The sequence below is a fragment of the Pteropus vampyrus genome, unplaced genomic scaffold (genome assembly GCF_000151845.1).
Source record: "Pteropus vampyrus isolate Shadow unplaced genomic scaffold, Pvam_2.0 Scaffold283, whole genome shotgun sequence".
Classification (NCBI taxonomy): Eukaryota; Metazoa; Chordata; class Mammalia; order Chiroptera; family Pteropodidae; genus Pteropus; species Pteropus vampyrus.
In genome coordinates this window covers 2,119,866-2,134,181 of record NW_011889064.1, presented here as the reverse complement: position 1 = coordinate 2,134,181, position 14,316 = coordinate 2,119,866, and the positions used below count along the sequence as shown (strand labels likewise).

Here is a 14,316-nt window from a genome sequence, read left to right as displayed (position 1 = left end):
TAGACAATCATGGCTAGAACTACACCTTAGAAATACCTCTAAAAGCAGAAGCATTTAGCAATGTTTGGAGACATTTTTGATTGTCACGCCTATGGGGAGTATAACTGGCATCTAGAGGGTAGAGGCAAGATGCTGCTAAATATCCTACAGCGTATACATCAGTCTTCCACAGCAAAGAATTATCTAGTCCAAAAATGTCAACAGTGCTTAAGTTGAGAAATCCTGCCCTAGAGACAACATCAGTTAGGGCTACAAACCACATCTATCAATCATGTCCTTCTCTAATCCTCAAATCCACACCCCCTCAAAAAAATTTTTTTACAAAGCCAAGCAAAAAGAGAAGCTTTGTTTATCTGTTCTACCTGAATAAATTATATTTTATTTACTTAGCATCTCTAAGGTAATATATTCCATAATGAGGCTATCTTATTTATTTGCTGTGTCCTTGGCTATATAGCAACAGCTATAATTTCTCTCTACTAGTTATCAGTCCTGGCCTACAACAGTGTAAGGTGTATTTGCAATATACCACTATAATTATACCTCTACCCTAGCGACCCCTCAGCAGTCCTAAATACATTATCTGTTTGCTCTTTTGTGTGAGATAAGACATATAAAAAATTAGTAATCTAATCTCTCTAAATTTTCATACATTCAAAATCAAACTTAACATCACTGCCATGAAGAAGATGACAAATAATTATTTATAGTAATCCCAGTCTAACACTACTTGATCACAGAAAGTAAATAAGTATGGTTAGTGGTATATAAACCATGACTGGTATGTACATACAGGTAAGAATTGTAGATAATATTCTCATTCCCACACCATAATCAGCAAATATTTACTCAAAACGAAAAAAAAAAGATCTCTGAATTAATCATAACATATCCTAAATGTTTTTAATTTTACTAAGGTTGTATTGTATGTTTCCTATCCACCAAACCTTTCAGAAAATAGTTAACTAGTAACAAATTGTTATTTATTGAGTCCCTATCATGTAATAGGTAATAGAATATATGCTTTACATTCCATTCAGCCAAAAAGTTCATAAAAAACTTAGTGATGGATAAAGCTGAGATCAGAATCAAGGTCTATTAGATTTTGAAGCTTCCAACACTCCATGTAGAGGGAATCATAATGAAAAAAATATATATGTAAAAATGTATCTGGGTGGGAGTGATAAATTCACTACCAATATATAAGCCTAAGTTACCCTAATAAGATTTTCATTCCAATAGCATTATCAAAAAGTTATTTACTCAAAGATCATTAGAAGGGAAAAAAAGCTGCTCAGTCTAGAATTTCAATTTTACACACACACACGCACAGGCGCACACAAAATCAAGGCTTAACAGGAGTGTTGGTTAGTCTAATTACTAGGCAGAAGAAATGTATTTTGCACTGAGCTCTGAATTACCTGGCTACCATCTTCTTGTGCTTTTCGGATCACGTTTTGTCGTGAATCAATCCAATACAGTTGCTTGTCCAGTGGGTCATAGTCAATGGCCCGGACATTTCGAAGGCTGTGAATGGGAAGGATGATATCAGGGCTCTGTTGTTCATCAATCACCATGCGGTTAATGGCACTCTTCTGACTGAAGAGCAGGAAAGTAGTTGGAGCTTAAAAAAGAAAAGAGCAAATATGAAACACAATTACTCTAAGTCTGTATCACTCAAAGATTTGATCAGCTTGCAGCTATATCTCATACAAAACAGACAGAGAGGTAAGACTGAGGACAAAAACCTTTGATATGCTCCCAGAAACTTTCTTATCAGCACTCTGGTTACCAAACCAGTTATGAATTTACTCAATGGCAGAGCCACCTAGCCTATTTTTCCCCATCTTGTCCATAGTGGTATCACAGGAGACTTGATTTCAGTGAAACGTTTGACAAAAACATATTAAATTCTCCCTGTTTATCAAGTGAATAATCCTATTCCTCCATAATCTATTCTTGTGGGTAGCAGGAAGCCTGGGCCTCCACAGGTCAAAGAAGACACTTCAAGACTGGTTTCAGTCTCAGCTCTCTATCTAATCACTTGATATTAATTAAGTCACTTAACCTCTTTGCATAAGTTTACTTACAAGGTGTTGAATGGAAGAGCACATGTGTTTTTCCAAATCCTGCCCTGCTTTTTCACTCTTTTATTTAATGACAATTTCTTAAATTTATCTATTTGCCAAGCACTAATCTAGGCACCTAAGATATATCAGTGAAAAAAGAGGGATAAAAATGCTGCTTTGTGGAGTTATAGTCCAACAGACAATAAACAGTAAACATAATAAAAAGAATGTATAAATTATATAGTACATCAAAGAGTGACAAGTGTTATGGGAAAAAGAAAAAGAAACTGGCAATGCTAGGATGATTTGCAAATTTTAAATAGGGCAGACCAAGTCTTCCTGTGAAGCACAAGAGGGAGACTTGGAGGTGAAGTATATCCATGTAAATATTTGCAGGAAAAATATTCCAAGCAGAGGAAATAAGTGGTACAACAGTTCTGAGATGGGGAGTAATTGGTGTATTTGAAAATAACAATGAGGCTAGTGTGGCTGTCATGGAGAGAACAGGGAGAGAGTAGTAAAAGCTGAGGTTAGAGAAGCAAAAGCGGGGAGGTGATCATGTAGGAACCTGTAAGAACTAGGTTTTTACTCTGTGTGAAATGGGGAGCCAGTGTAAGGTTCTGATCAGAAAATCATGATCTGGCTTAGCTTTTGAAACACAGTGCAGGGAGTACATTACACAATGTTGGAAAACTTTTTGAGGGCAAGTCTTCTGTGTTAAACGTTTCCTGAAATCTAATAAACCTCTACACAAATATTAAATAGTATTCATTATAAAAAGAACATACAACAGGAAGCTTCCTGAAGCACTTGATCTATCGTAGAAAGGTAACCAAAGACAGATATTAGAGATACTCACAGCACTGATTTTTCATGGCCTTCACTCACCAATTAACATGTACTCATAATGATTTCAAAAGGTCTTTCCATTTTCTTGTCTCAATTCCCTATCAATTATTTTCCTCATCTTCTTCCATTCAAAGTCAAACTTCTTGAAAAAGACATTTATATATACTACCTCCCCTTCCTTGTCTCCATTCACTTTTTGATCTACTCTTTCACCATTACATCCCTGAAATTACTCTCTTCATGGTTACTAATAACCTCTTTATTCAAAAATCCGATGGATAGGATACTATTTTAGGCCTCATCTTCCTCAATCTCTCAGCAGCATCCGACACAGCTGTTTTTTGAAGCAAGCTTATCTCTCGTCTTCTGTGCACTACTCTCTCCTGGTCTTTCTCTTAACCTCTCTGGCTGCTACTTTTCGGTGTCCACTGTAAGCTTTCCCTCTTCAACCAGAACTCTTTAGGTTACCAGATCCCTTCTTTTCTCTATACCAGGAGTTGGCAAACTATTGTCCACAAGCTAAGCCTGGCCTCCTGCCTGTTTTTGTAATAACGTTTATCAGAATTCAGTCACATTTTAAAATGTATTGTCTATGGCTGTTTTCATGCTACAGTGGATAGAGTTGAGTAGGTGCAAGAGACTATAGGACTCACAAGCCTAAATATTTACTCTGGCCTTTTACAGGAAATGTTTGTTGACCAAATTTCTAAATCTTCTTCCTAAGTACTCTTTCCCATTTTAAATACATGCTGGCAATTCCAAAATTTATTATCTGCACCCTCATTTCTTTCCTGAGCTCTGGAATCTTCTGGCCAACTACCTATTTAGTATTTCCATTGCAATGCCCCATAGGAAAATGAATATAAACCCACCTAAAATTAAATTTTTTTTTCTTCCTGAAAACTAACCTTCCTCTCTATACTTCCTCATTTACTATCTACTGCACTGCTCAAACCAAAAATCTAAAATTCATACCTTGCTTCCTCCCTCCTTCTCCTTCCCCATATACAGCCCATTAATGAGTTCTGTTCATTCTAGCTTCAAAATATACCTTAAATCCATCAGCTTCTCTCCATCTTCACTGCCACACCCCAGTCCAAATCTACTGGCATTACCACACTAGGCTGATTGACTTCGCTGTTACCACTTCTTTTCTTCTTCAAATCTACTCTCCACAGCAATCAAATCATGTTATATCATATTTATTTTTCATGGTAATCCTACAAAGTATTTACTATTATTCCCATTTTACAAATGAGAAAATTCGAGGCTTAAAAATTTTATGTGATTTACTTTAGAAAACACAAAACTACTATGGCAGAGACTCCAAATCATTAAACTATAAACTTTTGTTCTTTCCTTTTCACAACTGAAGCCTTGTATCAGAACAGACTAAATCCTTTCCTGTATGACTTCTTATACTTTCAGACACGGAATAAAGTAATTTCGATAGTTAATAACACCCAATATCCTACAGCAATTTTATCTTCTACCCTAGAGAACCATACCCTACTTCTCTCTTATGAATCTTTTCTTTCTGACCTAATCTCTATTTCTTTATCATATTTACCAATTTGCTGTTGTCAATCCATCAAGACATGGGCATCCATGTATACCTGAGTCATAAACTAGGTTTCCCTAAGCCAATAGCGTTTTGTTACACACTGTTTCGTTGTTGTTAGCACTGTGTGTGTCTGTGTGTGTTTGTTTAATATGCATTACTTGCTAACATTTAAAAATCAAGAGACAGTGCAGCCAAAAAAAAAAAAATTTTTGGACTCATGACTAAGAATATCTAGTAACATCACTTGGAATTAAGCAGCGACCACCCACTATGTTCAGAGCATGTGCTCTCTAGTTTCCCCTCTATTTATTATTGTTGCATAATGGGCTAAATTTACTCATATGTATTTTCTGCCTGGCCTTTTATACACTTAAATTTTTTATCTTTAGCATATTCTATGAACTTCAAAGGACAAGAAGGTTGTATTTTGGAGATTCTCTTTGTTGTACTATTTGCACTACTTTTCCTTTCCTCTATAATGAATAAATATGAATTATATGTAGCATATATGCATGACTATCTCTCAATAAAGCTATGCAAATTTTACACTCACTATTTAATGCTCAAGAGTAAAAAATTTAATTTTTCTATAATATCAATTTTCATAATATCAACTATCATCTAAAAAAAAATAATAAAGAATTGTATTTTTCCACCGTTAGTCCTTCTCTTTTATTAAATAAATGATCAACTTTGGACTTCTACAACTTTTTACTCCAAGAAGAACAAGAACTACAGTGTTTTTCAAAATCCTTTCTCCAATTTTAGTTTTTTTCATGGGGGGAATGCAGCTTACCACTACAAGTCCTGTTGTCAGAATTAAGAGAGTAGTGGGCAGGGCATCCACAAACAAAACCTCCAACTGGCACAGCCAAGCAGAGATGGGAGCAGTGCCCATTGCTGGAAGCACACTCATTCCATCCTGCCTGCCGAGAGGAATGAAAGACGAGGATGTCCATCACATAATCCAAATGGCCCTGAATGATGGTGCGGTTTTGGCCACTAGTTTTGTTGGCACGTTCAATGCTGCGTCGGCTCCAGTCCGTCCAATAGATGTAATCTTGGTACTGAGTTAAGCCAAAAGGATGAGGCAAGTCATCTGCTATAACTTCACGGTTGAGTCCTATTTTCGGAAAGGCAGTAGACAGGGGAAAAGCAGACGGATAAAATATGTGAGAATATGAGTCTTGTTGCCCCCTCCCTCAAACTATAACACATAAAACATTACATTTGTAAGCAATTTAAAGTAGAACAATTCATTTAAAAGCAATTCTAAAACCAGACCAGTCCTCTGAAATCCATCCATCTGCAGTCTGACCCCATGCTTCCAACTTATATTCTTGCTATAAATCACTGAGTTTGTTTAAAACTCCTACAAATGGTCTATTTTGATTGTGGTCTTATTTTCTCTCCATTAGGGTCTATAGTTCAACTTCTCTTCTGCCTTCCATAAAAAGATGGAAATGAATATAGTATATTTTGCTCGTATAAAAAGTCACTTCAGGAATATCTAGGGAGTTACAAATTCCATTACAAGCACAACAATAATGAAATTTCCACATAATAAAGATGTGTGAATCCAAGTACCTGGCCCTCTATTAGTAACAATAAACAGAATACAATGCCAGACAAAAGAAGAATCTAGACATTCATATGAAGTTTTACTAATAGTATCTAACGATGGTAATAGCAACTTTTCTGATTTTTGCATAGAAAAAACAATATACTACTATGTGTCTGAACCAAAAAAAAGAAAGCTTACCAAGCATATTTGAAGACTCTATTAAGTTGGTGTCCAAGTCTGTCCAATAGAGCCTCCTTTTAGCATAATCAATAGTTAGGCCATTTGCACGCCCCACGTTCGGAACTAATGTAGTACGTTCACTTCCATCCATGGCAGCTCTGTCTATCTTAGGTTTTCCACCCCACTCAGTCCAATACATAAATCTAAATTCAAAACAACGGACAGTTAACATTTCACTTTTGATTATTTGGAAGAAAAGGTCATGTTCATGCATAGTTAACTAAATAATGTTAAAGAAAATACACATTAAATCAAGGAAATTGGTAAAACAAAATCATGGCTATAATTTTTCAATTATTTTGGCACCCTCAACTAAATATTTTTTCTTATATCCTAAAAAGGAAATGAGTCAGCGTTCCTTCGTCTTTCCAATGAATGTATTCCATCCAAAACCTAGGAATTGGAAACAAACCAATGATTTCCTATTGCAGCACTTGCATTTATAAAACTAATATTCAAAAAGATAGAAAAGGATTAAAGCTCTGGTCTCTGAATCTGGTTCACTTCTGAATAAAATATATTTATGTATTTCTGAATAAAAGTAATATGAGTTTCTAAAGTTTTAAACTTACTTTTCAACTTGTGTAATCAACACGCACCAAAAACAAGTTGCAGGAGTACATTAAAATACAAATGAACAGGCTTTAACTGAAGTTAAAAAAGCAAAGTTTGAAAATGTATTTGGACACACAGTCCAAGGGAACATACTATATGTATAAGAGCAATGAATCATCCCTTAATGTGTCAGCTGGGCAGTGAACACTGCTACTACAATCGCTGTGAAATTTTAGAATATTCTTTTGCTTTTATTTTAATTTTTCAAGTTTTTCACTTAGAGTAGCCCTACAGTTCTATAGGCTTTTTATAGACAAGGAGGCCAAAGTACTAAAAGAAATGTGAATGATTTGTCTAATGTCTTCAAACTAATCACATGACAGAGCTAGAACTAGAACCTAATCCTTAGCCGAATGCCCTTTCAACTAAACTAGTAAGTTGCTAGTTTCAAGATACTCTGAATACTGGGACTAGGAAAGCACTCCACATGTCAGCTCTCATCTAATACCTGAAGACAGACATTCACTACTCATTAGCCTGTCAGGTGATGGTTGACTTGGTAGCAATATATGAACATGCTTTTCTGAAAAGTTAGTCTTGGACTATGTTTTCATCTCTATTTGTCAGCTAACAGGCACGTGCACACCACAAAAGCCAAAGAGAAACAACTGTGAGAGAAATTTCACAGTTGCCAGCACCCACATAAACTAGAGTCCTTTGTCCCAACTACTAAATTTATCTGTCTGGTAACTAATGCTTAGAGTAAAAGATCACCATAATCCAACCACAACATGTCAGCACAGGGAAACTGCCTTTGATATGGCCTTCTAATTAGATGGCTAACTAGCTAATCATAGAGTAAATGTGATTTCAGGGTATTTTTAATTATAGATATTGTAAAATATACCTGTTATGCTCACACTATTCACTTCTGCTTTTAAAAGTGGAACTATTCAAATTTCAGAACTCTTTAACTGCTAGCTTTCTAAAACTTATTAAATCATGCAGAAGGATCATCTCTTTGTAAATAGTTTACTGTTAATTTATAAAAAGTTAGTTGTTTAATACCAAAGTTTGTCCAAGCTTATAATAATGATCAAACTAACTGTCCATTTTGAATTAACAAATATTCTAAAATGGAGCTTTCTTTAATGCAGTTGTTTCTTTGCACACATTACTTCCATGAGTTTAGTAGGTTTGGAATCTGGTATAACTTAAGAAGAGGGTATAAGCATATATAAACTTGATATCTTTAAAAAGGCTGTTTACTTGGTATATATGAGCAGTAATATTAGATTATTAATCCATTTCACTAATCTTTCCTCATCCAATGTTAATAATGACAAAAGTAAAATTTAGCTAGTAATTATTCATTCTAAATCAGTGACTCCTCAACTAATGGTTTTAAAATAAAGCTTATCTATGGTTTAGCTGTCAGATTTCTAATAAGCATTAAGCCATCAATAATATACTCCATAACTAGCCCATGCACAATGTAGTTGTAAAGAATGCATACATAAAGCTGTTTACCCTTCAGCAGGGTCCAACGCAAGAGCTCTGGGACTATCTAGGTCTTTCCACACCAAAACTTGTCGGTGCTGCCCATCCAATTTTGACACCTCAATTCTATTCGTTCCTGTGTCTGCCCAGTATAAGTTCTTCCCAAGCCAGTCCACTGCCATGCCTTCTGGATAATCTAAGCCGAACTCTACCACATGTTCCAGTGCACTGCCATTCATAAAGGCTCTGCTGATGGTCTGCAAAAACAAGATTAACAACAAAGTCAAAGAGGTTAAGACAAAACTTTCCAGACAGAATGTTTGGTTCGGGTTTTGTTGAGTGGGAAGATCCAGAAGAACCAGCAGCAGAGTTTCTTAACACAATTCATAAATTTTGAGTACAGAAAAAAAAAAGATATCTCTAATAAATAACTGTGACTTCAAGTTTTACTACCAATTCACAGAAAAATTTCTGAATTTCTCAAGTACTAAAAATTTATTCTAATAAGACAGTGGAATGACTGTGCTTTAAAATTTATTAGTAATTAAGTAAAAAAGATATGACCAGAATGTTGTACTCTTAACTAGTAATTGGCTTTCTGAAGGTGCTTGATAGCATGTGCCACGCCATGATGTGAATTTAAGATCTCAATAACCTTATACCTTATAAAATGCATAATACCATTATCATATTACTACTATAGATTTGAATTCCCTAAAATTTAAAACAATCATAATTCAAGCTATTAATGATAGCTGCTATTTCCTGTCAAGCACTATCCTAGGTACTTCATGTACACATATTTTTTCATTTAATCCTCACAACAGCCCTGAAAGATAGGCATTATCTCTATTTTCAAAATGGGGAAACTTAGAAGGTCACACAATAAAAGCTAAGATTTATTTATTTACTTCATTTATTCACTCATTTAATAGATTTTACTGAACACTACTAGAATCCTACTCTGGCTTCAATAACCCATGATTTTTGCATGTTAAACATTTTACACAAGTTATCTGAAACAAGCCCAAAACCATCTAGAAGAAGAAAAGATTATTCTCCAGATTTTATGAGAACTCCACTTTATCACTCAGTATGCTTTTCAGTATTTATTCTAGAAAAAAGAAAATCAAGTTGTGCTATAATTCATAATTGGCATTTTCTACCTCAGTCAAGCTCCTAAATTTTGTTGAAAATACATTGAGTCAAGTCTCTAAAAGCCATTTATGTGAAGCATTCAACTGCTTAGTCTCCACCTGTAGAAAATGCCATTCCATTATCTTCAAATGGAACACAGTAGAGGAAGATTAGGTCTTACAAATTTAGAACACTCAAGAAAAGTATCTTACATAAAAAAGTACTTAATAAAATACTGAATGGGCCCTTCCCTTGATTTCCTTTAAAAGTTGAAGGTTTTTGTTGAACTTTGTCTATCAAGCAATGAGAGAGATTGATCATAGCATGAAGACTGAGAAATTCTAGAAGCTCTCCCATTTAGTCCCCAGTTTTAATATTCCAATTCTTTTGCTAACCTTGAGTGATATATCAGTCCAGTAAATTCGGTTGTCTGTCACATCAAAATCCAAAGCAGAAGCTTCTTTGACACCAGTGAGCGGAATGGCTACATTATTATTGTTAGTTTCCAAAGAAATTCTCCTGATATCTGCTCTCCGTGAAAACAAAAGAAAAGCCTCTGGGACAATGCAGGTCTTCATGTCACTGATGAGTTCAAAGCCAATGGGACAGGCACAGCGAAGTCCCTGAGGTCTATAAAGGCAAAGATGGCTACATCCCCCATTTTCCTCAGCGCAGGGGTTGGAACCTAGAAGATAAATGAATTATAAAAGAACACAGAACATATTGACATAACACATTTTCACTTTAAAATGGCTAAGCAGTTGGTTCACAAAAACCTCTGATTAAATCTTCTCCCAGATCTAGAGTTTTAAGTCTAATCTCACAAAGAAGCACTATGAAGATTAATAGGGAATAGAAGGCCCAGCTCAATGTTGCAGGTTGTCCCAGCTACTTGAAAGGCTGAGCCAGGAGAATCGCTGGAGACCAGGAGTGCACTATGGCAATCAGGTGTCTTCACTACGTTGGCATCAATATGGTAACCTCCCAGGAGTGGGGGACCACCAGGCTGTATATGGAGAGGTGAACTAGCCCAGGCTGGAAATGAAGCAGGTCAAAACTCCCTGGCTGATCAATAAGGAATAAACGTACGGCAAAATACTTTCCTTTGCACCCACAGTAAGCTTTAAAATAAGCTACATTATTCATGTAATAGGACTGAATTCTTTTGATGAAGAACTGTGTGTTTACCCCTTCAACTCAAACTATATAGGCATAGTACTAAGCCAACATTTAAAAGATCCAGTCTTGGTTAGAAAAAAGGGTTAACAGATGATTTCTATATTCCCTCAAAAGATAAACAATTTAAATGCTGCTTTATAAACTATTGCCTGTCTTTACCTTTTCTCATTCCTGGCTTCCACCTCTAAGAGATTTTTGGAATTACTTACCAATGATTCTATGAACATTTGTGGCCTTTAAGCCCATGAGGTCAGGGAGCTGATCTATGATGATTTCCCTCTCTGCGCTTCGTTTGTGTACTCTTTCGATGCTACGCCTCTGCCAGTCAGTCCAGTAAACATAGTCACCCAACAAAGTAAACCCAAATATGTGAGGAATTTTGTCTTCCACTAGTACTCGTCTCCCAGTGCCATCGGTATTCATAACCTTCAAGTTTAAGTTTAAAGAGAAGGAAGAGAAAAAAATGTGTATTTATTCTTAACATGTATATAAAAATGATAACTCCAACTGCCTGTTACATCAAAATCCAAGTGTCATCTTAGTTATCCCTATTACAATACTTTCTCAAAATGGCAAAATGCTGATTTAATAAGAATAATTTCAAATACTCAATATAAGCTCACGTTTCACCTCTATTTCTCCTATCTCTTAATTACCCTTCCTTCTAAAATTTTTGGCAATATTAGATTTAGCATGTATCTCTTCTATTAAATGATTATTTAAAAATTAAAAATACCATTACCTTAAGTTTGCTTGTATGTTTGTTTTCAAATTATAACATACAGTCACATACATTATTTTATTGCATTTGTTTTATAACATTTTATTTTATCCTGAGAGTTTTGCCTTTTTTTACATCTAAGGAAACAGATTCTGCTACAAGGTCACACAGCTTGTAAACAGAGTTGATGTCTTTTTTAGGACTTCTTCCACTTAGTACATTTTTTAATTTAATTGTTTTTATTTAAAATTAACATTATGAAATTCATTCTGACACTCTCATAACATCAGCAATTTCCCTAGAGTGGCAAACGCATCTTTTGTCTCTGACACTGCAACATGTACCAATCTTCTGTTCTAAAAGATGAAGTCTTCTAAAGCATCAACCTGCAAGCTGCAAACTGGTACCATTTCTACTATTTAAAGTGGCCTGTGTGCCAGGCAAAGTAGCCTTCAGAAATGTTAATCGGGTACTAAAAATATGTACATGTAAACAATATCTGCCCCCGACCCATCTAAAAAAAGTATCCAATACAATCTCATATGCAAGTATTAATTTTTTATCCATAAAATTAGTAAGAAATATTCCATGTAAGCCAATACTGTGATTGCCTAGATGGAATGACAGCCAGATATTTCTTTCTCTCTCCTCTCTAAAAATTAAAAAATTTTTGAAGTGTCTTCCTAAAGACATATCCCAGAAAATGCTGACCTTCCAAGAACAGCCAAACACTGGGAACAAAGTACTTAAAAACTGAGCAAGCAAAAGTGTGCTATACCCTTTCACTTACAAGTATCAATAAATATTTGATCTATATCTGATGGAAGAGATTATATTAGCTGAATGTTTGCTCATATAAGAAACAAGAAAAATTCCATTAAACCAACTGTATAAATCTACATTTACATAAATGTTTTTTAAAAGTCAAAAACTTTAAAAGAATTAAGTACTACCACTCCAACTCCATTAAATATTTTTTCAGAGTTAATAATTTCTCTTTGAGACACTGACTTTAGATACTTTACATTTTCTTGCAATATGTCATTCCTTCATATATTTTATGATGTCTGCGTTATATCTTAAAATTAATCTGGTTTTTAAGAATAAAAAGACTAAGCAGAGAAAAAGTGTTGATAATTTGTTTACATATCTAACTAGAATGTGAGCTCTAGAATAGCAGGAACCTTTACTCATCCATTTATGTATCTTCCACAGCTATTAAAGAGCCTAGCAAAGAACTCAATAAATATTTGTTAAATACTTTTGAAAAGGAGACTGGTAGACACTTAAGAAACTTACCTAAAAATGGAAACAAAAATTTCTATAACGATCTTATCCTCAGATTTTACAGCTTAGCCATTTAAATGAATGAAAGGTATTCTTGCCTAAATTTTAATCCATGTAAAAATGCATTCTATTGCCTACTTTTGGAGAGGGGATACATTCCTGACCCCTTCTAATGACAGAACTCTGAGAAAGAATTTCTGGCCCCATTTTATTACTGACTGAAAACTGATTAGTGCGAAAAATCTTTCCTTTATTAGACATATAATTTAGAAAAGTCTTTATTTTGGGTAAGGGAAGTTTATTTTTAAAACTATACCTTTGCCTCCATCCTAAAATGGACATCATCTCTTGACTCCAGTATCTTCCTCCAACCCCTTTACAAGGACTTCCTCCCAATAATATTTCCTTCCTCCCAGGACCTTCAGTGTCTTCCTCTCCATAAGGTCCTTTTTTCCTGCCTTTAACACAACACACTAAAACTCTATACTGGGTTTTTATGGAACAATATGATATTATTTCTTTTTCTATAGCCAAGACTGCTTTATATCTCTTCATTTAACTGTTTCCTCCTTCCTTTTTCAAATCTGGGTGGATATTTCCCATATACTTAACAGTGAACCTATGTCCTCCATCATCCTATCAGAGAGCATCTAATACAGAGTGTTAAATATTCTGTATTATAAAACTCTAAAACACTATTTTCTTATAAGCTTAAGGTATATAAAACATCTGATTTTATTTTATTGCTAGTTTCAGTACTATCTTAAGTCAACTGTTATGCAGCTTACACTTAAAAACTTAACACTAATTTTGCTGATTATTATGCCCAAATATTGGCCTTCCTATTAAAATTTGCTGATCTAAAAGCATATAGAAGATGTCCAATACTGAACTTCTTTTAAAAAATAAAATTTAAATTTCTACTTCAAAAAAAAAAGATCAACTCTTTTCTCTTTTCGCTATGTCATCCTGCAACATTTTTGTTTGTTCATTTTGATATATGTAAAACTTCAACAAAAGACTGCTAATTAAGTATGAGTTTGGATAATGGGCAAAGAATGAAACTGAAAATTGCAGTGAGAAAAATAACAAAACCACAATTCCAAAACATCTTTTTAGTTTACATAATTAAGCACCTTTTATTTAGCAGTTACCCTTCATTCTTCTGCTAAGAAAAACTCATTAGCAAACAATATTCTGGCAGAATTAAATAGATCTAGATTTCAAATATTAGCTCTGTCACTCACTGGGTAACGTTAGCCAATTTCTCATATCCAAATTAGGGAGATAGCTCTTAACGTCACTGAATTATTTAAGGATTAAATAAAATAATATTAAATATATAACAGTATCGGATATGTAGTAGAAGTTTAGTAAATGCTGGTTCTTGTCCTTTAAAATTATTTCAGTAAAATGCTTTAGTCCTTAAAAGTAAACAGCTATATTTAAATGGCTATAATTAATTAAGATGTAGTTCTTCAAAATAAAAATTAATGCACAAATGTAAAAGAATATGTGGAAATACAAGACCAAAATAACCTCACATTGTTAAACTGAAGAATAAAAGCAAGACAGACCTATTTCCTGCCAAGTAGTGGAAAACTACAGGGCCTTGTTCCCATTTCTAACCCCCATTTTTACTGTTTGTTTA

The 14,316-nt window shown here is 34.4% G+C and overlaps 1 protein-coding gene across 1 annotated transcript in view; it reads right to left on the bottom strand.

Annotated features, from left to right (window-relative positions):
• The window catches only part of LRP6 (LDL receptor related protein 6), a 113,986-nt gene that overhangs the window by 21,910 nt on the left and 77,760 nt on the right, over nt 1-14,316 (bottom strand). Inside the window, exons 8-13 of the mRNA XM_011376031.2 lie at nt 10,867-11,083; nt 9,874-10,163; nt 8,372-8,598; nt 6,245-6,429; nt 5,279-5,605; nt 1,422-1,624 (exon numbers count right to left, since the gene is read on the bottom strand). Coding sequence (XP_011374333.1) covers nt 1,422-1,624; nt 5,279-5,605; nt 6,245-6,429; nt 8,372-8,598; nt 9,874-10,163; nt 10,867-11,083 — 1,449 coding nt within the window. The remainder of the gene's footprint in view (nt 1-1,421; nt 1,625-5,278; nt 5,606-6,244; nt 6,430-8,371; nt 8,599-9,873; nt 10,164-10,866; nt 11,084-14,316) is intronic.